This window comes from Bufo gargarizans, chromosome 7 (genome assembly GCF_014858855.1).
Source record: "Bufo gargarizans isolate SCDJY-AF-19 chromosome 7, ASM1485885v1, whole genome shotgun sequence".
Classification (NCBI taxonomy): Eukaryota; Metazoa; Chordata; class Amphibia; order Anura; family Bufonidae; genus Bufo; species Bufo gargarizans.
In genome coordinates this window covers 65,265,337-65,291,707 of record NC_058086.1, presented here as the reverse complement: position 1 = coordinate 65,291,707, position 26,371 = coordinate 65,265,337, and the positions used below count along the sequence as shown (strand labels likewise).

The following is a 26,371-nucleotide window of genomic DNA, read 5'->3' as shown; positions in this document are numbered from 1 at the left end:
GGTTAGAAGGTATACAGTCCACTGGTTAGAAGGTATACAGTCCGCTGGTTAGAAGGTATACAGTCCACTGGTTAGAAGGTATACAGTCCACTGGTTAGAAGGTATACAGTCTACTGGTTAGAAGGTATACAATCCACTGGTTAGATGGTATACAGTCCACTGGTTAGATGGTATACAGTCCACTGGTTAGAAGGTATACAGTCCACTGGTTAGAAGGTATACAGTCTACTGGTTAGAAGGTATACAATCCACTGGTTAGATGGTATACAGTCCACTGGTTAGAAGGTATACAGTCCACTGGTTAGAAGGTATACAGTCCACTGGTTAGATGGTATACAGTCCACTGGTTAGATGGTATACAGTCCACTGGTTAGAAGGTATACAGTCCACTGGTTAGAAGGTATACAGTCTACTGGTTAGAAGGTATACAATCCACTGGTTAGATGGTATACAGTCCACTGGTTAGAAGGTATACAGTCCACTGGTTAGAAGGTATACAGTCTACTGGTTAGAAGGTATAAAATCCACTGGTTAGATGGTATACAGTCCACTGGTTAGAAGGTATACAGTCCACTGGTTAGAAGGTATACAGTCCACTGGTTAGAAGGTATACAGGCCACTGGTTAGAAGGTATACAGTCCACTGGTTAGAAGGTATACAATCCACTGGTTGGAAGGTATACAGTCCACTGGTTAGAAGGTATACAGTCCACTGGTTAGAAGGTATACAATCCACTGGTTGGAAGGAATACAGTAAACTGTTTAGATGGTATAAAATCCACTGGTTAGAAGGTATACGGTCTACTGGTTAGAAGGTATACAATCCACTGGTTAGAAGGTATACAATCCACTGGTTGGAAGGTATACAGTCCACTGGTTAGAAGGTATACAGTCCACTGGTTAGAAGGTATACAATCCACTGGTTGGAAGGAATACAGTAAACTGTTTAGATGGTATAAAATCCACTGGTTAGAAGGTATACAGTCTACTGGTTAGAAGGTATACAATCCGCTGGTTAGAAGGTATACAGTCCGCTGGTTAGATGGTATACAGTCCGCTGGTTTGGAGGTATACATTCTACAGGTTTGGATGTACTGTATACAGTTCACTGGTTAGAAGGTTTGCAGTTCACTGGATATCCTTAAGGTAGATTACGCTTGGATTTTCCATGTAGATTCTTGTGCAGAAATACTGCAGTGTTAGGCTACAACCACACGGTGAATTGGTGTGGCACTCGCATTCGAGCACTGTACAGCCGTACGGGCTGCAGCGGCTCTAATTATACTAATGAGACCACACTGTTTAGTCAGTCTGTATCGTTAATAGCCACATTTTATTGAAGGTGCCATTAGCAATACAGACCAACTGGTTAGTGCGTTATTAGTTTAATTAGAGTCCATTGCAGCCTTGGTCTCGCAGGCCCTCGAGCGCAGCGCATGCATGACACGACCATGTTCTGTGCTCGCACCATAGTACAGTACCAGCAATGTGAATGAGATATGACAGATCTCATGTACACTTTGTGTATTTTTCAGCCTGGAAATGGACCTGCCTTGCCAATTTTGAAATCTGCAACATGTCAAGTGTTTGCCCAGTTGTTAATTTATTCATAAAGGAATAACAGAAGAACAACACAATACAGATTTATAAGAATCCTGTCAAATGGTTATTTAATGAGAAATACCCATATTCTGGGAAACACAAATATCGGGGTCGTGAAGAATCCTCTATTACAGTCAGATTACAAAAAGAAAATTAGAATAATGCCGGATAGATGCAGCCACCACTTAAAGGGATTTTTGGGGAAATGTTATGCCTAGGGCAGGGTCTTAGTGGGTGACACATGAAAAGGGATACAAAAAGCGGCAAGGAGAGGTTTTCTGTGTCATGTACCCCACCCGCAGATTCTGCACAAAAAATCACACGATACTCAAAAATTTTTAAAACAAGCAAACTCAAATCTGCCCTCACTTTCTAATAATTACCATTACCAGCTTTACCATTCAAACATGGCCAGTATTAGACAGTCATCTAGGGTATGGTGAAATTGTCTACTCTGTATGTAAATGGGAGCTTTTTTGGAGAGCTAAGTGGCTACAGGGGCTACCCAATTTCTTCTTTGTCTTTTTCCTAGTCCAATGCCTCATGCCATGGTTTTGGTCCGCATCCAATTCACGTATTATGCAGACGCATTCATTTCAAAGGGGCCACAAAAGATGCTGACAGCACACGGTGTCTGTTCTGCAGTTCGCAAAAAAGATAGAACTTGCCCTCTTCTTGTGGACAAGAATAGGCATTTCTAACAGAGGACTGGACGTACTGATCCGCAAATTGCGCAACGCACACAGCCTATAAAAATGGATAACTTGACACTTGCGGCAAAGCTATTCAACAGGCTGTTCAAGCAGAGGAACAGCCTGTTTGTGTTCTCCAGATCCGGCATAGTCGCATAGTGCCGCGTGCCCACTGGACCCCATTAACTATGATGGGATCTAGTGGGGATCTGGTCACTCCCTGGCATAAATGGCAGGCTGTTCTCTGCCAAAACAGCCTGCCGGATAGCTTTGCCGCAAGTGTTAAGTTAGCCTAAGTAAAAGCTCATTCTGGGCTTAGGAGTCCAGTGGGCGGTACTATTATTTACAAGTAGTCATTTAGACTAATAATTGCCTTTTGCTTGTTATTACTAAATTGTAACTTAATAAATAATATGTAAAATGTCTTTTGAGACCTAATAAATCAGTTTAAAACTCTCAGTAGTGTCTTATTCGTTTCTCTCATTAGTTAGGTATACTGGCACTGTTGTTTTCACAGTGCTCCTATTGTAGCAATGGGCCGTGGCAGGCTGGTTGCTGCGTACTGGGCGGTACCAGGCTCATAAAGGAAAGGCTGTTTTTCACTGAGTAGGACCACCCACTGGACTCCTAATCTGAAAATGAACCGGGTTTTAGAGCAATAAATGACACATTGTACAGATTATTTTCCCACAATATAATAATATCAATCTGCTCAGCTCCTCCTGCTTTATAACATACTCCCTGCAGATCTGACAGCATGGTCATGTTTTTTTTTTAGGTTGTTAACTGGTTTTGTATGCAATTGTGTCCAGGATATGTGCATACCGGAGACATTAGGGCAAGTACTGTCAGGGAATGTATGACGTGTACTGTGCTGTGGAATAATACACTGCCTGTCCAAAGAAAAAGTCGCCACACAAAAAAAAAGGTCACACACTCTAATTCTTTGTTGGACCGCCTTTAGCTTTGATTACGGCACGCATTCCCTGTGGCATTGTTTCCATAAGCTTCTGCAATGTCTCAAGATTTATTTCCATCCAGTGTTGCTTTAATTTTTCACCAAGATCTTGCATTGATGATGGTAGAGACTGACTGCTGCGCAAAGCCTTTTCCAGCACATCCCAAAGATTCTCAATGGGGTTAAGGTCTGGACTCTGTGGTGCCCAATCCATGTGTGAAAATGATGTCTCATGCTCCCTGAACCACTCTTTCACAATTTGAGCCCAATGAATCCTGACATTGTCATCTTGGAATATGCCCGTGCCACCAGGGAAGAACAAATCCATTGATGGAATAACTAGGGCATTCAGTATGTTCAGGTAGTCGCTGACCTCATTCTTGGAGCACATACTGTTGCTGAACCTAGACCTAGACCCCAGATCATAGCACTGCCTCCACAGGCTTGTACAGTAGGCACTAGGCATGATGGGGGCATCACTTCATCTGCCTCTCTTCTTACCCTGATGCGCCCATCACTCTGGAACAGGGTAAATCTGGACTCATCAGACCACACGACCTTCTTCCATTGCTCCAGAGTCCAATCTTTATGCTCCCGAGCAAATTAAAGGCTTTTATTTCTGGTTTGCCTCACTGATTAGTGGTTTTCTTACAGCTACACAACTGTTCAGTCCCAATCCCTTAAGTTCCCTTTGCATTGTGCGTGTGGAAATGCTCTTACTTTCACTATTAAACATAGCCCTGAGCTCTACTGTTGTTTATCTTCGATTTGATATCACCAAACGTTTAAGTGATCGCCGATCACGATCATTCAGGATTTTTTTCCCGCCACATTTCTTCCTCGAATACAATGGGTCCCCGCTATCCTTCCAGTTTTTAAAAATGCGTTGGGCAGTTCTTAACCCAATTTTAGTAGTTTCTGCAATCTCCTTAGATGTTTTCTCTGCTTGATGCATGCCAATGATTTGACCCTTCTCAAACAGACTAACATCTTTTCCACGACCACGAGATGTGTCTTTCGACATGGTTGTTTAAGAAATGAGAAGCAACTCATTGCACCAGTTGGGGTTAAATAACTTATTGCTAGCTGAAAGATAATCGCCCATGCCGTAATTATCCAATAGGAGGCTCAAAACTATTTGCTTAGTTAAATCCATATATAATGACCCATCTGGGACATTGTTGGCAGAGCGTTAGGATATGCGATCAATGTCAGATAGGTGCGGGTCCCATGTCTGGAACCCACTCCTATCTCCACAATGGGACCTCCAAAGTGAACAGAGAGCAGTTGTGCATGTGCGGCCACTCTCCATTTACTGCTATGGAAGTTCCAAAAATATCTGAGAGCTGGCTCCCATGGAGAGCATGCCAGCCATACGCAGTGTGCTCTCCTTCACTTCGGGGGGCCTAGTTCTCTATATAGGAGTGGGTCCCAGACATTGATGGTATATCCTAGCGTTCTGCCATCAATGTCCTAAATGGGCCATATACCTTTAATACTATATTAACCAAAGGGACACATAAATAGAAAACCTATACATAGGCTTAAAGGTATATTACATTTCTAACCAGTGCTAATCATTCAGAGCTGGTTCATGAGATCCTGGTTTGAGCCTGAATTTCTAAACGGGTTATATCTCCTTCTCACTAAACTCTCCCCCTTCAGGCTGTCCTAAATGCTGCAGTCAGGCTCATCTATCTATCCAACCGCTACACTGATGCTACTAGTCTGTGCCAATCACTTCACTGGTTGCCCACCCGACACAGAATACAGTTCAAACTTCTCACACTCACCCACAAAGATCTCTACAATGCTGCACCTTCATACATCTCCTCCCTCATTACCGTCTACCACCCTACTCGTGCCCTCCTTAGTGCTGCACCTCCATACATCTCCTCCCTCATTAGCGTCTACCACCCTACTTGTGCTCTCATTAGTGCTGCACCTCCATACATCTCCTCCCTCTTTACCGTCTACCACCCTACTTGTGCTCTCCATAGTGCTGCACCTCCATACATCACCCTCATTACCATCTACCACCCTACTCGTGCCCTCCTTAGTGCTGCACCTCCATACATCTCCTCCCTCATTAGCGTCTACCACCCTACTTGTGCTCTCATTAGTGCTGCACCTCCATACATCTCCTCCCTCTTTACCGTCTACCACCCTACTTGTGCTCTCCATAGTGCTGCACCTCCATACATCACCCTCATTACCATCTACCACCCTACTCGTGCTCTCCTTAGTGCTGCACCTCCATACATCTCCTCCCTCTTTACCGTCTACCACCCTACTTGTGCTCTCCATAGTGCTGCACCTCCATACATCACCCTCATTACCATCTACCACCCTACTCGTGCTCTCCTTAGTGCTGCACATTCATACATCTCCTCCCTCATTACCGTCTACCACCCTACTTGTGCTCTCCAAGGTGCTGCACCTCCATACATCTCCTCCCTCATTTCCATCTACCACCCTACTTGTGCTCTCCTTTCTGTTAGTGACTTAAGATTAACATCCTCCACACTTCGTACCTCTCACTCCCGTCTTCAAGACTTTTCTGGAGCTGCATCTGCTCTCTGGAATACTCTGCCCCGGAATATCAGGTTCACAACTTCTCCACCTTCAAATGTGCTTTAAAAACACATCTTTTCAGGCTTATCAAGCTACCTAACATGACTATTCCCCGAGTAAACCTCTCCCCCACCAACTCCTCAGAGCTGAACTTGATCTTCTAACAGTCCCACACCCAAAGCAGACCAGACTTCATCAATGCTTTCAGTACAATAACGGCTTGAATACTACTCATCACAATCAACTACCCCCCATTTCCTCATAGTAAGCTCTTGTGAGCAGGGCCCTGACTCCTAGTGTTTCAGTTGTATATTAGCCAGTTACATTGTGATATCTTTTGTTTTGTACATGGACCCTATGAATTTGTAAAGCGCTGCAGAGTATGGCGGCGCTGTATAAATAAATATTATTATTATTATCATTGTGTCTGTGGTACTAGTGTGTTATTGTAGTAATAAATACATGTGGAGCAATGCACAGAATGCTTGTTATATTGCAGCAAAATATTTCCTCTATTGTGACTATTATTGATGATATACACTAACAGACATACCTAACTATAGACAGGCTGATGTAAAACAGCATTACCCCTCCCGCCCACCCATTCAGGTGCTGAAGTCCTTCAAATTAAAGAGGTTCTCCCAAAAATGTAAAACTTTATTTTAACTCACATATTTGGAGGGCTTTCTTACCTTTCTGGGGGTGGTCAGCAGCTCATAAAGCTCCTGTATCTCCCAGGACGTGCTGAAATAAGCTGTTTGTTAACCACTTCCTCCCCTGCATAGAAAATAGTCCCTCACATATTGCCCGAGAGATACATCTGGTACGTAATGCCCCAACAATTTCCATCTCCACTGTCCAGAGAGAGATCTATCTATACATTTGTATGAATTTAGAAGTGGGGATGAATGAATGAAAGTTGTCTGGACCGCTTCAACTGCTTCGCTATGAGATCATTACACTGGAGCTAAGAGGGGGAAGTTACTGAGCATGTGTGTCCACCACTGAATGCAGGAGTAAGTGAACCGGAAGGCTAAACAGCAGGGGGCGCTACCAGAGAGGAAAATGTAATGCATATAACAAAGTACAATATTTTTATTGCATATTGGAATAATGCTTCATTTTAAAGCGGTTCTCCTGGCTTTTAATATTGATCCTCAGGATAGGTCATCAGTATCAGATCAGTGGAGGTCCGACTCCTGCCCCCCCCCCCGCTGATCAGCTATATGAAGGAAAGGCACGCATTGCGCGCGTGCAGTCTCCCTTCTCTCTTCCTGCTCGCCATAGACATAGCGCGTTCCCTTCATACAGCTGATTGGCGGGGGTGCGATCTGATATTGATGACCTAAATGCACTGTTCATTGCATAGGAACACTTTTCGTAGGATAACACCTTTAATGCTCAAGAATAGTGGCCACAAGGATCTGTCTACTTATGCTATTTTCCAAACTGGGCATATGTAAAAAGAATTGTGCCCTCTTCCCTCTCCGAAACAGATTTTTTTTGGGAACCAAATTTAAAAAGTGTTGAAATTTTGGGGCAGTAAGTATATGAGAAGTATTACAGTGAACCCGTGATGTGCTTGTCCCCCACTTACTTATGGCTCCTTGTCTTTGCTCTTTATTTTCGCAGAGATTCCTCGCTGCTCAGGATGTAACGAGCACATATTAGATAAATTCATCCTGAAGGTTCTAGATCGTCACTGGCACAGCGCGTGCCTTAAGTGCTGCGAGTGCCAGGTACCCCTGGCTGAACGCTGCTTCTCTCGGGCTGGAAATGTTTACTGTAAAGACGACTTCTTCAAGTGAGTTCCAAAACCTTCATCTCATTTCAGCATCTTTGAATATTTATGTCCAATAGATGGAAAACGTCAAACTCTATTATCATCTGCCCACTCATTCCCTGGTCCAAAATCTTATTAATTCTTATGTCTGGAAGGTGAAGATTTCTTTAGATACATAAAAAAATCGGAAAAAAATATTCTGCTTGTATAAGGTGGAAGTGGTGTCTTGTTGGCTCACTGCATTACGTGAACCATTCTGATGTGGTTAAAGGGGTTGTCTCATCTCAGACATTGATCGCTAGGATATGCCATCAATGTTAGATCAATGTCCCACGTCTGGGACCCACTCCTATCTCCAGACTGGGACCTGTGACACAGTAAGAGGTATTTTCCTCCCAGCATGTGCTGCTGGGCTGATTTACAGCCAGGTGAGTTCAAATACCGGACCGGATTTTAAATGCCGGTCCGGGTTTTGGCAGCACCTGGCTGTCCTTAAATAGGCAGCTGGGCTCAGAAGCCATGTCTCTGTGTTGGGATCTGGGAGCCTTATGTCTGGATGAAGGCTTGCTACCTGTTTGGCGTGAAAACAGGTTGGTGCTGCTATCAGCTAGGACTCTTTGAGTCAGAATTGCCGCATGATGTGAATTACCACCAACACCGCAAGGTGACTTTTTGTTTGAATATGACTGCTTGTTTTGTCACTTGCCTAAAGTGTGAATAAAACACTGAACTGTTTGATCCAAAGAACTTGTTGTTGTCTCTATACTGCGTCCGCTAATCCTGTCTACCAGAGCGAGCCCCCACAGACCCCAGAAGTGAAAGGATAGCTGCTGCGCATGCACCGCTGCCCTCCATTCACCACTGTGGAAGTTCCGAAAATAGCCAAGCGCTGTTTTGGCTCTTTCCAGCAGTCCTATGGCGGTGAATGGAGCGGTGGCGGTGCTTGCATGGTGCGCACTTTAGTCACCGAAGGGCCAAGGGCGCTTGCTCAGTCTATTTTTGAAACACCCATAGCAATGAATGAAGAGCGCACCATGCAAGCGCAGCCACCAGTTCATTCACTGCTTTGAGACTACCAGAAAAAGCCAAGGCGGCACATAGCTATTTTGCAATCTCCAGTAGCGGTGAACTAAAAGTGGACGCACATGCGCGTCTGCTCTTCGTTCACTTCAGGGGCCCCGTTCTGGAGATAGGAGTGGGTCCCAGCCGTGTATCCTAGCTCTCTTTCGTTTTGGGGGCTCCATTCTGGACATGGGGGCAGGTCCCAGAGGTGGGTCCAGCGCCTATCTGACATTGATTTCATATCCTAGCCATATGCCATCAATGTCTGAGATGAGCCAAACCCCTTTTAGGTATTTTTTATAGTGCATTAGTGCTATAGCTGTGGAGTAAATGGCCAGTGGCTCATACAGAGTGGAGCATTTTAAAGCAGGTTCTATGGCAATATACCTATACAGGTTCTATGGCAATATATCTATACAGGTTCTATGGCAGTATACCTACAGAGAACTCTTGTTTGTTAGTCCATAAGGCTATCCAATGGGGACCTGAATTGCTGCTCATTGGCATATTCAGGGATGAGATGCTTGTAAACAAACCATAACCTCCATCTTGCAGTTCTGATCCCTAAAATCTGCTCGGTTTGTGTATAGTGCCCTGTGGTCTTAGCCTTTCGGGTACGTGACCTCTGCAGCCACATAGGATGCATTAGCTTTTCTTGCTAATGAGCATGACACGGATAATCTGCAACCCGAGGCTCGTGACCAGTGCAAACCTTTATATACTCTTGTTATTAGCTTACTTTTATGGAGATGTTATTTAAGCACTGTATAATGACCTTTATTAGTATTGAGAGATACTGTTACTGTATATTAGTTTTACAACGGCAACATATGGTACTGTTATTTAGGTACCTTCCTGTATAACACTAATAATTCAGCACTAAATAATATAGATAATAATTATAAGATTTCATAAAAATTATAATTTATAATAATTCAGAACCAAATGGTCTAGTTGTTTGTACTCTGTACAGGGGCATAGCTAAAGGCTCATGGGTCCTGGTGCAAGAGTTTGACTTGGGGCCCCCTTCCCTCAGTGCTTTGTGGCCAGGGGCAGGGGAGCTCATAGCCTTACTTCTGCCTGAGGCAAAAATTTAATCGGTACTGCTCCATGCCAAATTCTTGACCGAACCCCTTGCCTTCAGCCAGAGGTGTAACTTGACCAGCATGTACTTTCTATAATACCGGTGTTTTCTTATGCGGCACAAGGGTCTTTGGGCCACCTCAGGTTCCTGGGCCCGGTAGCCAATGCTGCCTCTGCACCCCCCATGCCAAATTGTTGACCTAACCCCTTCCCTCCAGCCAGAGGACTAACATAAAAACATAGAATGTGTTGGCAGATAAGAACCATTTGGCCCATCTAGTCTGCCCAATATACTGAATACTATGAATAGCCCCTGGTCCTATCTTATATGAAGGATAGCCTTATGCCTATTCCATGCATGCTTAAACTCCTCCACTGTATTTGCAGCTGCCACTTCTGCAGGAAGGCTATTCCATGCATCCACTACCCTCTCAGTAAAGTAATACTTCCTGATATTACTTTTAAACCTTTGCCCCTCTAATTTAAAACTATGTCCTCTTGTAGCAGTTTTTCTTCTTTTAAATATTCTCTCCTCTTTTACCTTGTTGATTCCCTTTATGTATTTAAAAGTTTCTATCATATCCCCTCTGTCCCGTCTTTCTTCCAAGCTATACATGTTAAGGTCCTTTAATCTTTCCTGGTAAGTTTTATCCTGCGATCCATGTACCAGTTTAGTAACTTTTCTCTGAACTCTCTCCAAAGTATCAATATCCTTCTGGAGATATGGTCTCCAGTACTGAGAACAATACTCCAAATGAGGTCTCACTAGTGCTCTGTAGAGCGACATGAGCGCCTCCTCTTTCTACTGGTAATTCCTCTCCCTATACACCCAAGCATTCTGCTAGCATTTCCTGCTGCTCTATGACATTGTCTGCCTACCTTTAAGGCTCCTTTCACACCTGCGTTCAGGTGTCCGCTCGTGAGCTCCGTTTGAAGGGGCTCACAAGCGGCCCTGAACGCAGCCGTCTGGCCCTAATGCATTCTCAGTGGAGGCGGATCCACTGAGAATGCATCCGTCTGCCAGCGCTCAGCCTCCGCTCCGCGAGTGGACACCTGAACGCTGCAAGCAGCGTTCGGGTGTCCGCCTGGCCGTGCGGAGGTGAGCGGATCCGTTCCGACTTATAATGGAAGTCAATGGGGACGGATCCGCTTGAAGATGACACCATATGGCTCAATCTTCAAGCGGATCCGTCCCCCATTGACTTTCAATGTAAAGTCTGAACGGATCCGCTCAGGCTACTTTCACACTTAGAAATTTTTCTAAGTTATAATGCAGACGGATCCGTTCTGAACGGATGCAAACGTCTGCATTATAGGAGCGGAAACATCAGACGGACCCGCTCCGAACGCTAGTGTGAAAGTAGCCTAAGTCTTCTGAAATATTTACCCCTAAATCCCTTTCCTCAGATACTGAGGTTAGGACTGTATCACTGATTTTATATTCTGCTCTTGGGTTTTTAAGCCCCAGGTGCATTATCATTTTAGTTGCCAGATTTTTGACCATTCCTCTAGTTTTCCTAAATCCTTTTCCATTTGGCGTATCCCTCCAGGAACATCAACCCTGTTACAAATCTTTGTGTCATCAGCAAAAAGACACACCTTACCATTGAGGCCTTCTGCAATTTCGCTGATAAAGATATTAAAACAAATATGGGTCCCAGAACAGATCCCTGAGGTACCCCACTGGTAACAAGACCTTGGTCTGAATATACTCCATTGACTACAACCCTCTGTTGCCTGTCCCTCAGCCACTGCCTAATCCATTCAACAATATGGGAGTCCAAGCTCAAAGACTGCACTTTATTGATAAGCCTTCTATGTGGGACAGTATAAAAAGCCTTACTAAAGTCTAGATAAGCGATGTCTACTGCACCTCCTCCATCTATTATTTTAGTCACCTAATCAAAAAAAATAATCGATAAGATTAGTTTGACATGATCTCCCTGAAGTAAACCCATGCTGTTTTTCATCTTTCAATCCGTGGGATTTTAGATGTCCCACAATCCTCTCCTTAAGTATGGTTTCCATTAATTTCCCCACTATTGATGTCAGGCTTACTGGCCTATAGTTGCCCGATTCCTCCCTAGTACCTTTCTTGTGAATGGGCACAACATTGGCTAATTTCCAATCTTCTGGGACGACTCCTGTTACCAGTGATTGGTTAAAAAAATCTGTTACTGGTTTTGCAAGTTCACCGCTGAGCTCTTTTAATAGCTTTGGGTGTATCCCATCAGGCCCCTGTGACTTATTTGTATAAATCTTAGACAGCTGACTTAGAACCTCTTCCTCTGTAAAAATACATGCATCAAAAGATTAATTAGTCTTCCTCCCTAACTGAGGTCCTTTTCCTTCATTTTTCTTTGTAAAAACTGAACAGAAGTATTCATTGAGGCAGTCAGCTAATTCTTTATCTTCTTCCATATACCTTCCTTCTTTTGTTTTTAATTTGGTAATTCCCTGTTTTAGTTTCTGAAGAATGTCTTATCACCTTTTTTCACTGACTGAGCTCATTTCTCTTCTGCCTGTGCTTAGAAGCTCCTATAACTTGTTTGGCCTCTCTCTGCCTAATCTTATAAATTTTCCTGTCACCTTCGTTTTTTTTTTTATAATTACTAAATGCTATCTTTTTGGTTTTAATGATTTGGGCCACTTCTGCTGAGTATCACAGTGGTCTCTTCCTTTTTTTGCTTTTACTGACAAGCCTAATGCGATTATCTCTTGCCTTCAATAGTGCCACTTTTAAGTACACCCATTTCTCCTGGACTCCATTGAAACTGTTCCAGTCTGAAAGGGACTCGTATACCACTAATCTAATTTTAGAAAAGTCAGTTTTTCTAAAATCTTAGTTTTTGTGTGGTGTGACTCAGTCACTGTACTTATAGTAAACCACACTGACTGGTGATCACTAGATCCCAAGCTTTCCCCTACAGTGATATCAGATACCAAATTCCCATTTGTGAATACTAAATCTAAAATGGCCTCCTTCCGAGTTGGCTCCTCCACTACTTGCTGTAGAGATAATCCCAGTAGGGAATTTAGAATATCTGTACTCCTGGCAGAACTAGCTATTTTGGTTTTCCAGTTTACATCAGGAAGATTAAAGTCTCCCATAATGATAACTTCCCCTTTTAATGTCATTTTAGCCATTTTCTCAAGTAGTAGATCATCTAATTCTTTGACTTGGCTAGGTGGTCTGTATATCACTTGAACATTCTAGGCCCCAGTGCAAAATCTATAACAGAGCCCTCCCAACATGCATTTTTTATAATACCAGCGTCTTCTTATGAAGCACAAGGGTCTTTGGGCTCCCTCATGCTCCTGGGCTCAGTAGCGACTGCTACCTTTGCACCCCTTATAGCTACGCCTCTAAACCTGGCCCCCTCACAGTAGTTATGCCAGATACAGTTGTGTTCAAAATAATAGCAGTGTGTTTAAAAAAGTGAATAAAGCTCAAAATCCTTCTAATAGCTTTTATTTCCATACACACAAATGCATTGGGAACACTACACATTCTATTACAAATCAATTCAAAACATGAAGAAAAATATATCAAATTTCTGTTGTTCATCAATTTTTTTTTGAAGAAAAGTGAATATTAGACTGTTCAAAAAAAATAGCAGTGTTTGTATTCTTCTTTACAAACTCAAACATTCACTATATAAACTGAAAAATGTTTGAAGATTTTGCTTTCCTTTGAATCACGTAACTAATATTCAGTTGTATAACCGCTGTTTCTGAGAACTGCTGGACATCTGTGTTGCATGGAGTCAACCAACTTCTGGCCCCTGTGAACAGGTATTCCAGCCCAGGATGATTGGACTACATTCCACAGTTCTTCTCTGTCTCTTGGTTTTCCCTCAGAAACTGCATTTTTGATGTCACCCCACAAGTTTTCTATTGGATTAGGATCCGGGGATTGGGCTGACCGCTCCATAACGTCAATCTTGTTGGTCTGAAACCAAGATGTTGCACATTTACTGGTGTGTTTGGGATCGTTGTCTTGTTGGAACACACATTTCAAAGGCATTTCCTCTTCAGCATAAGTCAGCATAATGACCTCTTCCAGTATTCTGATGTATTCAAACTGATCCATGATCCCTGGTCTGCGATAAATAGGCCCAAAACCTTAGTATGAGAAACATCCCCATATCATCATGCTTGCGCCACCATGCTTCACTGTCTTCACAGTGAACTGTGGCTTGAATTCAGTGTTTGGGGGTCGTCTGACAAACTGTCTCCGGCCACTAGACCCAAAAAGAACAATCTTACTTTCATCAGTCCACAAAATGTCTCTTTAGGCCGTCAGTGTGCTCTTTGGCAAATTGTAACCTCTTCAGCACATGTCTTTTTTTCAACAGTGGGACTTTGCGGGGGCTTCTTGCAGATAGCTTGACTTCACATAGGCGTCTTCTAATTGTAACAGTACTCACAGGTAGCTTTAGACCTTCTTTGATCTTGCTGGAGCTGACTGTTGGCTGAGTCCTTGCCATTTTGGCTATTCTTCTATCCATTTGAATGTTAGTTTTTCGCTTTCTTCCACGTCTTTCAGGTTTTGGTTGCCAATTTAAAGCATTTGCGATAATTTTAGCTGAGCAGTCTATCGTTTTCTGCACTTCTTTATATGTTTTCTGCTCTCCAATCAACTTTTTAATCAAGGTACGCTGTTCTTCTGAACAATGTCTGGAACGACCCATTTTCCTCAGAATTTCTGAGAAATGCAATGTAACCAGCATGTACAACATTTGCTGCCTTCCTTCCTTAAATAAGATCAATAATTGCCACCTGTTTTTCAAAGAATGAATGACCTCACTCATTGAACTCCACACTGCTATTATTTTGAACATGCCCCTTTCAATAAGTGATTGAATTACAGAGAATCAGCAGCATGCATGTCATGACTGTTGGGTCTGTTGGGTTTCTATTACTCTACTACACCTGCTAGTAAATTATTTGCCATGTAGAAATATAATTTCTACCAAAAACAGTGATTGATCAGGTTAGTGATGTCTGACTGCTATTATTTTGAACACAACTGTATTTGCACCTCACAGTAGATATGCCCAGATATGTGCCCTCTCGCAGTGATTATGCCAGATTATGTTTCCCCCTCACAGTGGTTATGGCCAGATATGTGCCCCCTCACTGTAGTTATGTCAGATACGTGCCACCTCATAGTAGTTATGCCAGATATTTGCCCCCTCACAGTAGTTATGCCCACAGCCCCCTCACAGTAGATGTTGCCCCCAGTCTGCAGCTTTATAAAAAAAACAAAAAAAAACACATACTTACCTTTTTTCCTGATGACGCGCTCCCACACTCACATCACACTGCTGGCTGGGAGCGGAGAGCGCTCCTTGCTTCACTCTGAAGACGAGAGCCCGGCAGTGACATAAACTGCCGGGTGAGTGAGTGAGTACGTGCGCCCCCCCAATCATCCTTCCTTATCACTGTCACACCCTCTGCGACCGCTATCATTATGCCCCTGATCCTATGCTATAGCGTTACCAGGGTGTTTGTGCTACAATATATGCTAAATTATATACTAGAATTAGGCATTATTCCAGAGGATCCAGCGGAACAGTGCCCAAATTCTATGGTCTCCTTGCAGGACCAGTTATCCTTGTCCTCTACAGGTTGAGTGATGTGATGTTCATTGCATTAGTAAGCAAACTCTCTTAAGGGCTCTTTACATGGGCCGAGAATCCTAAAGATAATCACTAACGGGCATTCATATGAATGCTTGTTAGCGATGATCTGGCGGTGTAAATGTACCTCCGATTACACGATGAACATGTTAAGCGCTCGTTCTTGGGTAATCTGATCTTTTATGCACACACAAAAATTATCCTTTACCGGCAGCAGATTGTGCTGTGTAATCATTATCTGCTGCCGGTAAACAATGAGTCAGTATGGGGAAGAGCCATGGCATCTGTCATTCCATGCAAAGGGACCTTTAGGCTAGACCAGTGATGGCTAACCTTGGCACTCCAGCTGTGGTAAAACTACAACTCCCAAGATGCCCCCCTTGCTTGGCTGCTCTCAGAACTGTATAGAAATAAATGGAGCATGCTGGGAGTCGTAGTTTCACCACAGCTGGAGTGCCAAGGTTAGCCATCACTGGGCTAGACTGACCATAACAGAAATATATACAGTCTCACAATATTATTGAAGGTAGAGGAATTATGGAATTTTGCAACAAGATAATAGAATCCTTGAAATGATATCAAAGAAGTCACAAGATTTTCTTTATATAATTAGGGGCACATTTATTAAGACCAGCGTTTTAGACGCCAGCCTTAATAAAGCCCTCAGTGGTTCCGCCGAAGTTATGAAAATGGCGCCAGCTTCTCCATAACTTTGTCGTATCTAGCACCAGTTCTAAATGTAGACAGCTTCCTTGGTGACTTACATTTAGACGTAAGCGTAGAAAATGATGAAAGAGACGGGGCTGCCGTCCCCTTCCCTGCCCACGTCGCGCCCACTTTTTTAGACCTAGCATGAGCGGGGCGAAGTCACAGATATTGGCGCAACTAACTACCATCTGGGCCTGAAATACGCCTAATTTAGGCATATTTCAGAATAGTAAACGACCCCCTTAATGTTTATTATTTATTGTTACCCGGTATAGCTATACTGTGGGGGAGATCTATCAAACACTGATGTGTATGCTGGTCTTTCAAATCTCCTGCAATGTCGGACGATGCGCCTAATTTAAGGCAGGGCACTGGCCTCGTCATATATTATTACGCTTGGTCCAGTGGATCTAGTCCTGTGGGGGAAGGTTTAGGCATGTCTTCATATAGGCAGATCTGTATAGAAAGTATATCTCTCAGTGTATGCAACCTACTCTCAGAGCAGCATATTTCATCCCCAACATCAACATCTGGGATCTAAGGAGGACACTTATCATTTCTGGTTGTTTTTGTGTCAATTTTAAAGTGGTTTTCCGAGGTCTGGATAGGTCATCGGTATCTGATCGGTGGGGGTCCGAACCCAGGACCTCTGCCGATCAGCTGTTTGAGAAGGCCGTATTGCAGCTTTCATTGCTCACGTGGCCTAGGCGCAGCTCAGCCCCATAGAAGTGAATGGAGCCAAGCTGCGATACCAAACAGAGACGCTATACAATGTACGGCACTGTGCTTGGTGAGCAGCAAGGAGGCAGTGGCGCTCACAGAAGCACTGGTGCCTTCTCAAACAGCTGATCCTGGGGGTCCTGGGTGTCGGACCCCACTCATCAGATACTGATGACCTATCTATCTAGTATCTATCTATCCATTTGCATTTCTGTATACTTTGTTGTATTGGTGTTGCAGTTCTGTATACTCTGTTCCACTGGTTTTGCAGTTCTGTATACTTTGTTGCACTGGTTTTGCAGTTGTGTATAATTTGTTGCACTGGTTTTGAAGTTCTGTATACTTTGTTGCACTGGTTTTGCAGTTTTGTATACTTTGTTGCACTGGTTTCGAAGTTCTGTATACTTTGTTGCACTGGTTTTGCAGTTCTGCATAATTTGTTGCACTGGTTTTGCAGTTTTGTATACTTTGTTGCACTGGTTTTGCAGCTCTGTATACTTTGTTGCATTGGTTTTGCAGCTCTGTATACTTTGTTGCACTGGTTTTGTAGTTCTGTACACTTTGTTGCACTGGTTTTACAGTTCTGTATACTTTGTTGCACTGGTTTTGTAGTTCTGTACACTTTGTTGCACTGGTTTTGCAGTTCTACATAATTTTTTGCATTGGTTTTGCAGTTCTGTATACCTTGTTGCAGTGGTTTTGCAGTTCTGTATACTTTGTTGCACTGGTTTTGTAGTTCTGTACACTTTGTTGCACTGGTTTTGCAGTTCTACATAATTTTTTGCATTGGTTTTGCAGTTCTGTACACTTTGTTGCACTGGTTTTGAAGCTCTGTATACTTTGTTGCACTGGTTTTGCAGTTCTGTATACTTTGTTGCACTGGTTTTGCAGTTCTGTATACTTTGTTGCACTGGTTTTGCAGTTCTGTATACTTTGTTGCACTGGTTTTGAAGTTCTGTATACTTTGTTGCACTGGTTTTGAAGTTCTATATACTTTGTTGCACTGGTTTTGCAGTTCTGTATACTTTGTTGCACTGGTTTTGCAGTTCTGTATACTTTGTTGCACTGGTTTTGAAGTTCTATATACTTTGTTGCATTGGTTTTGCAGTTCTGTATACTTTGTTGCACTGGTTTTGTAGTTCTGTACACTTTGTTGCACTGGTTTTGCAGTTCTGTATACTTTGTTGCACTGGTTTTGCAGTTCTGTATACTTTGTTGCACTGGTTTTGCAGTTCTGTATACTTTGTTGCACTGGTTTTGAAGTTCTGTATACTTTGTTGCACTGGTTTTGCAGTTCTGTATACTTTGTTGCACTGGTTTTGCAGTTCTGTATACTTTGTTGCACTGGTTTTGCAGTTCTGTACACTTTGTTGCAATGGTTTTGCAGTTCTGTATACTTTGTTGCACTGGTTTTGCAGTTCTGTACACTTTGTTGCACTGGTTTTGCAGTTCTGTATACTTTGTTGCACTGGTTTTGCAGTTCTGTATACTTTGTTGCACTGGTTTTGCAGTTCTGTACACTTTGTTGCAGTAGTTTTGCAGTTCTGTATACTTTGTTGCACTGGTTTTGCAGTTCTGTACACTTTGTTGCACTGGTTTTGCAGTTCTGTATACTTTGTTGCACTGGTTTTGCAGTTCTGTATACTTTGTTGCACTGGTTTTGCAGTTCTGTATACTTTGTTGCACTGGTTTTGCAGTTCTGTATACTTTGTTGCACTGGTTTTGCAGTTCTGTATACTTTGTTGCATGGTTTTTGAGGTCTGTATTCTTTTTCAGTTGTCAAATGCTGAAGTGTCTGTGTTACGGAGTTCGCCTGTGGCTGTCCACATTATCCACATTAGCTTGACACTGAAACTATTGTAAAACACGCTTGTTTTGTCAGTTTATGCCAGAAAACACCAAGAGCTTGTCTGGCAGCAGGTAAACAGGGTGTGATCACTTTATAAAGAAAGGGGGTTATCTTAAATTATAAAAAAAAATTGAGAAACACCCCCATAAGTTGTAAAGGATTACATCCTCAGCTCTTTCCTCAGTGCTGTTCTCTGTGGCACAGTCCTTCTCCTGCTATTTGCAGACTTCAGTGGCGATGTGCTGTATACGGCACAGGACCACTGAGATCAGTGATTGGCTGCAGCAGTCACGTGTCGTAAACCTGCACATCACTACTGAACAGCGGGTCCGCAATACACAGGCATCGGCCGTGTGCTCCCCGCATCATGGATGTGGACCCATTCACTTGAATGGGTCTGTAATCCGGAGCTGCAGTGCGGAACAGAGGCACAGAAAACCACGGAAGCACTACAGAGTGTTTCCGTGGTGTTTCTGTCCGTGCCTCCGCACCGCAAAAAAATAGAACTTGTTCTATTTTTTACGGTGCGGACAGATAATGGACCCATTCAAGTTAAATGGCTCTGGATCCGTAGCGGCTGCAAAACGGATGGGGCCGTGTGCATTGGGGACCGCAAATTGCGGTCCCCAATGTGCAGAACGTCCGTGTGCAAGAGGCCTAAAACTGATAAATTCTGCAAAGCCAGTAGGAACACCGGAGAGTAGGGAACTAAAACATATCGATCCGGACTCCTTATCTGCAGTATTGCTCATGTATTACTGCACATACGATTTCAAGATCATGGGGATAGATTCAGTTTAAACCCTTTTGTGTTGAAATCCAGCAGAGGATCTCAAAACTGGAATTAAATAGATCCATAACATTTTATACATCCGGATGCATCCGTTTCGGCCGGATCCGGTTGTATTAAAGGGGTTATCCCACGAAAAATATTCTACAGTTTTCAAACCAGCCCCTGGATCTGAATACTTTTGTAATTGCATGTAATTAAAAATTTAGCATAGCCACTGAGTTATATAATAAAATGTATCTGTATAGCGCCATTTGCTGTTTGTTTCTTTGTCCTGCTCACTGAGATGGCCGCTCATGCTCAGTTTTATCCTTCAACTGCCTCCTGAGCTGTGATAGGGAGAGCTGAGACACGCCTCCTGAGCTGTGATAGGGAGCGCTGAGACACGCCTCCTGAGCTGTGATAGGGAGAGCTGAGACACGCCCCCTGAGCTGTAGCAGAAAAGACACTCCCCTTCAGCTATCAGATTGATATAAATCTATCAGAGCAAGGAATGGGGAGATCTCTGGATCCGTGTGAGGTACAGGGCTGGTTCTAGCTTTGTTAGAAAGAAATTGTCATGTACTATATGATGTCTGACTTTCATTTTTTACATTAGTCATGGGATAACCCCTTTAAGTCAATCGCTAGCAAAAAAAAAAAAATGGATCAGGCACCATTGATTAACATAGATTTTTATGCCGGATCCAGTTTGTTCTGTTTCGCAGCTCGCAACGGAACTAAAATGCAACAAAACGCAACGGATTCCTCTTGATCAGTTTTGTCACCATTGACAATGAATGGGGACAAAACTGAACCGTTTCGGGTGGGTTCACATCATGTTTTATGCCTCCGTTTGATGTATACGTTAGAAAAAAAAAAAAGAATACAAAAATGCAGCACACCACGTTCTTGTATCCTGCACAGTCCAGTAAGAAAAAAAACATATACTTTTTTTACAATAAAACTCTATGGTGAACGGATGCCACTGTATGACATCAGTCTGAGGCATTCGTTTAATGTATACGGTTTTTGTACATGTTAAACGGATGGGAAAAACGCAATGTGAACCCAGCCTTAATTCTGGTTTTGAGATCCTCTGCCGGATCTCAAAATCGGAATTGAAAACACAGATGTGAAAGTAGCCTAAGAAAGTCCCAGTGATAAGTGTGAAGTAAAGCTAGTTAATGTCGTTAACTATACCCACTTTCCAAAAGCGGAGACAGTGGTGTAAAAATGCAAAAAGTCGCAAATTTGTGCAACTTTTTGAAGCCTGGATTCTGGAGTGGTAGATGTGAAAAATTCCCCCCAAAGGATGAAATATTCCTAGCTTGGAACAGTAGGATGTTACTACCGCATTTAATGTCATTATGATGTACTGTCATGATTGCTCATACTTGTAACATTGCTGAATATGTAATAAGAAAAGATTACATAAAAAAGTACCTGATCTCTGACGGAAGTGACACAAACTGATGCAAAAACTGAAGCTCAACGGATCCTTTTAAAAAAAATATTTTTTTGTTCTTCTAATCGGTGATGTGAATCCGACCTTTGGGTGGTATCACACAGCTTATTTTTTTTTGCCAAAACCTGAAGTGGATCCAGCAGCAAGGAGAAGTCTAAGGGCTCATGCACACGACCATATGTATTTTGTGGTCCGCACAGGGGCGTACCTAGAGCATTTGGCACCCGGGGCGAACCCTTTGTTTGGCACCGCCGCCGCCGCCCAAGAAAGTTAGGAAAACATGATATTTATTACAAATTACACCCCCTCCCTTAATAACACCCCCCCTTAATTACACCCCCTCCCTCCCCACCTTAATTACACCCCCCTTAATTACACCCCCCCCCTTAATTACACCCCCTCTCTTCTCCCCTTAATTACACCTCCTCCCTTAATTACACCCCCCCTTAATTACACCCCCTCCCTTAATTACACCCCCTCCCTCCCCACCTTAATTACACCCCCTCCCTTAATTACACCCCCCCTTAATTACAAACCCCCACTTAATTACGCACACACACACCCCTTAATTACACAATTATTTACTCACATTTTGATGATGCCTCAGGCTCCGTCCGACCGCTGGTAATGGATCCTTCCGCTTCGGTGAAGGCGGCGCGGCGTCGTGACGTCATGTTGCGCGCCGCCGCAATAATCCTTCGACAGAAGCCGGCGCCTGGCGGAGTCGCATCGCGGTGCAGAAGTGGATAGAGGGGTGACTCCGTCATGGCACCCCCCTTGTGAGTGGCACCCGGGGCGGGCTGCCCCCCCCTTGGTACGCCACTGGGTCCGCAAAAAATACGGATGACGTCCGTGTGCATTCTGTATTTTGCTAAATGGAGCAGCTGGCCCATAATAGAACAGTACTATCCTTGTCCATAATGCGGACAATAAGAGGACATGTTCTATTTTTTTTTCGGAACGGAAATACGGACATTTACGGAAACCGAATGCACACGGAGTAACTTCAGTTTTTTTTGCGGACCCATTGAAATGAATGGTTCCGCAAAAAAACGGAAAGGACATGAAAATAAAATACGTTTGTGTGCATTTCTCACTCCCTTCCAACCCACTGCTGGCTTTGGCAAAAAATAAAACTGCATAAAAAACTACCACAAGGGTGGTGTCATAGCTTGTTTAAAGACCACCTGTCCCCTCTTCCGACATGTCTGTTTTAGTAACTTTTTGCATCCCCCATATAATAACAATTCTGGAGCATCTGTTCCTATGACTCTGTACTTTGCCATTCCTGTATTATTCCTGCTAGAAGATTACAAATACATTACCAGCAGTCTGCAGTAAAGGTACCGCTGGGTGTTACCAGTAGTGGGTGTGTCTGACTCTGTCCAATCAGTGCTGCTGGTGTCAGACTGTACAGGGACACACCCCCAACTGGTAACACCCACCTGTACCTCTACTGCAATTCATTCATAACTTCTAGTAGAAATAATAGAGGAATGGCATAACATAGAGCCATAAGAATAAATGCTCCAGAATCATTAGTACACGGGGGATGCAAGTAGTTACAAAAACAGACAGGTCGTCTTTAAAAAAAAAAAATAAAAAAAATTGGCTTTGACTAAAACACTGCGTCAACAAATGTTTCTTTTTTCCCAAAAAAGCCACATGTGAATCCGCCGTCATGATGACTCTGAGCAGTAAAATCCCATATTGTAGTGGGGAACACTGATCTCACCTCAGGTGACCCCCGCTGTCCACAACCTTAGGTAAAGCTATATCTACCGCAGTAAATGCGTCCGGCCATCATGTCTATTCCCTGATAGGAAAATAAATCCTCAGATCATCACTGATGGTATTTACATGTAAATGAGAGCTTAGGACAGATTCAGAAGGCAATCTAATGGCCTGGAAAGATTATCCCCGTCACAGTGGATGGGAAATAAAACGTAAATGTCTGTGTATCTGTCTTTCAATCTATTTATTGGAACTCAACGGGCCTTCCGTGATTTTTTCCGTGATCGACCCCCCCTCCCCCGCACGCCCTCTGATCATCCGTTTGAGAATAGCGCCTGCGCTGGAAATATACACCTCCATCCATCATGTCGTGGAAGGAGTTGCACCCATTCACTTCATTGGAAGCAAAGCTGCTGTAACCAGCTCCGTCCACTACACAATGGGTGGAGCTGTGTATTTCCAGAGCTGCTCCTGAACAGCAGGGTGTCGGACCCCCACAATCTAATTTTAATGGCCTGTCCTGGAGATAGGCCATAAATAAAAAAATAAAATAAATCCTGGAAAAGTCCTTACAGGGCATTTTTGACAGGACCATGATCACCCAAATGGTCATTCATAGGAACGTTCAATCTCGATCATTGCAGAGAATGAACCTGCCCAGCAATAAAATGACAAATCATAAACAAATCTGTTATAAAAATGACCATTTGTTGGCAGCACATCCCCTCGTGTCAGCAGGTTACGCTGCTGACACCAATGTCTACGGTAGGTGACAGAGGGAGCAAGTGATGACACAACTGAACACCATCACTAATAAATGTTAGGCCTCTTGCACACAACCGTATGTATTTTGCGGTCCGCAAAAAACAGATCCGTATTTTGCGGAACAGAACAGCTGGCCCCTGATAGAACAGTACTACCTTTGTCTGTAATGCGGACAATAATAGGACAGGTTCTATTTTTTTGCGGAACAGATATACGGAAACGGAATGCACACGGAGTACCTTTACTTTTTTTTGCGCGATGATTGCAACGTGAAAATGAATGTAAACGATCTGCTTTATCGTGGATCGGTGCTCAGTTTATCTGCCCGTGCAAAAGGACCCTCAGTCCTCCTCGACCAGTGCAGTTCAAATGCATAATGTGGTGGAGCTCACCAACCACACAGGTTACGCTGGGTTCACACAACCCGAATATTGGGCCAATTATCAGGAACAAACGTTCCTACGAATGCTTTCTCAATAATCTGCCGTCTAAAGGTGCCTCAGATCTGAGGGGCACTGCAGACACCTCAGTCATCGTCCCGGGAAGCAGATCATGCTGTCTAAGGCCTCATGTACACAGACGTTTTTTTTGCGGTCCGCAAAAACGTTTTCCGTTGTTCCGTGATCCGTGTCCGTTTTTTCTTCCGTGGGTCTTCCTTGATTTTTGAAGGATCCATGGACATGAGAAATGAAAAAAAAAATCTAAGTCAAGTTTGCCTTTGAAATGATAGGAAAAAACGGACACGGATCACGGACGCGGATGACAATCTTGTGTGCAGCCGTGATTTTTCACAGACCCATTGACTTGAATGGGTCCGTGAACCGTTGTCCGTAAAAAAAATAGGACAGGTCCTATTTTTTTCATGGACTGGAAACACGGATCACGGACGCGGATGCCAAACGGAGCATTTTCCGATTTTTCCACGGACCCATTGATAGTCAATGGGTCCGCGGAAAATAACTGAAAACGGAACAACGGCCGTGGATGCACACAACGGTTGTGTGCATGAGGCCTAAACTGCACTCTGCTGCCCAGGAATAATGATTATGTGTGCTAATGCCATCGCTTGCCCTCATACTGTGGAGGTGATCGCTGCAGGTAAATCCAGCACTTCACCTCCACTTAATAAGCAGCCGACTATCGGGAAGGAACACTTCCCTCCCGACAATCGGCTTCTCCTCTGAGCGTGTAACTGTGCCTTTAAAGACGTTTTTCCTACCATAAGGTTGGGTTCACACATAGATTTTTTGTGCCTTTTTTGTGCATGTTTGTGTTTAGTTTTTTTTTGGTTAGGTTTTTGCTGAGAAAACTAGCAAGTATGCATGCTGGGAGTTGTAGTTTCATGACATCTGGCATGGCGGAGGTTGCCTACCCCTGTGCTACAATGTTTTCCTGCTTGATGGGGAACTAACACTTGGGAGCCTCACAATACCTGGAATAAAGGAGCTAATTGCCAGTTAAGCACTGTGGCTCCTTCCAGTGTTTTCCTCCACACCGACACTCCTGGGCAGTGATGGCCTCCGGCGGCTGTTCTCGGAACGGCCTGCTCCCGGATACCGCATTACATTTCAGACCGGCTCGCGCACAGGCATAGGTAAGGACTTGTCAGTTAAGATGGCAGATCGCATGTGTTCGCTGGTGAACACTGCAAACTGGCCATCTCTACTCCTGGGTATACACATTCACTTGAATGTAGATGATGGACTACAGCAAGCAGAGATATTAAAAAAACAATGAGGAATTGCTTTACTTTTCATACATATACAATAAATGTGCTTTATTTCTGGAAACCCGAATTTCCCTTTAAGAAGCACTCCCACAAAAATGTTTATTTTCTGACGTGTGGGGATTCGCTCTGGTAGTTAGGATAAGGGGGCGCAGTACGGAGGCAAAATACAAGTTCGTAATTCAAACTTCAGTGTTTATTCACATATGATGTGATGTTATTATGGTGTCTCTTTCCCTTCCTATCTTTTGGTTATGTTCCTATCTGTGGGTTATGTTCAGGGTGTTGTATGTCTTGTGTTACATGGCTGGTGATGTTTGGTGTTCAGCATGTTTGCTAGACATTCCCCTGTCTCATGTTTATTGCAGCTATGGATGTCCTGGGTTCCTGTGTGGTTGTGGTTTGTGCTGTGTCCTTTAATGTTGGTGTGGACAGCAGCACTTGTGCACAAGTTCCAGTCAGTGTGTCTGTGGCAGGTAAGGGCTCTTTCACACCTGCGTTCTTTTCTTCCAGCATAGAGTTCCGTCGTCGGGGCTCTATGCCGAAAGAATCCTGATCAGTTTTATCCTAATGCATTCTGAATGGAGAGAAATCCGTTCAGGATGCATCAGGATGTCTTCAGTTCCGGACCGGAACGTTTTTTGGCCGGAGAAAATACCGCAGCATGCTGCGCTTTTTGCTCCGGCCAAAAATCCTGAACACTTGCCGCAAGGCCGGATCCGGAATTAATGCCCATTCAAAGGCATTAATCCGGATCCGGCCTTAAGCTAAACGTCGTTTCGGCGCATTGCCGGATCCGACGTTTAGCTTTTTCTGAATGGTTACCATGGCTGCCAGGACGCTAAAGTCCTGTTTGCCATGGTAAAGTGTAGTGGGGAGCAGTATACTTACCGTCCGTGCGGCTCCCGGGGCACTTCAGAGTGACGTCAGGGCGCCCCACGCGCATGGATGACGTGATCGCATGGACACGTCATCCACGCGCATGGGGCGCTCTGACGTCATTCTGGAGCGCCCCGGGAGCCGCACGGGCGTTAAGTATACTGCTCCCCCGCTCCCCACTACTACTATGGCAACCAGGACTTTAATAGCGTCCTGGCTGCCATAGTAACACTGAACGCATTTTGAAGACTGATCCGTCTTCAAATGCTTACAGTTCACTTGCGTTTTTCCGGATCCGGCGTGTAATTCCGGCAAATGGAGTACACAACGGATCCGGACAACGCAAGTGTGAAAG

General features: G+C 43.8%; 1 protein-coding gene across 1 annotated transcript in view; it reads left to right on the top strand.

Moving 5' to 3' along the window:
* Window positions 1-26,371, top strand: part of LHX4 (LIM homeobox 4) — a 66,541-nt gene that overhangs the window by 23,124 nt on the left and 17,046 nt on the right. The window contains exon 2 of the mRNA XM_044302078.1: window positions 7,458-7,629. Within this exon, the coding sequence (XP_044158013.1) occupies window positions 7,458-7,629 (172 nt within the window). The remainder of the gene's footprint in view (window positions 1-7,457; window positions 7,630-26,371) is intronic.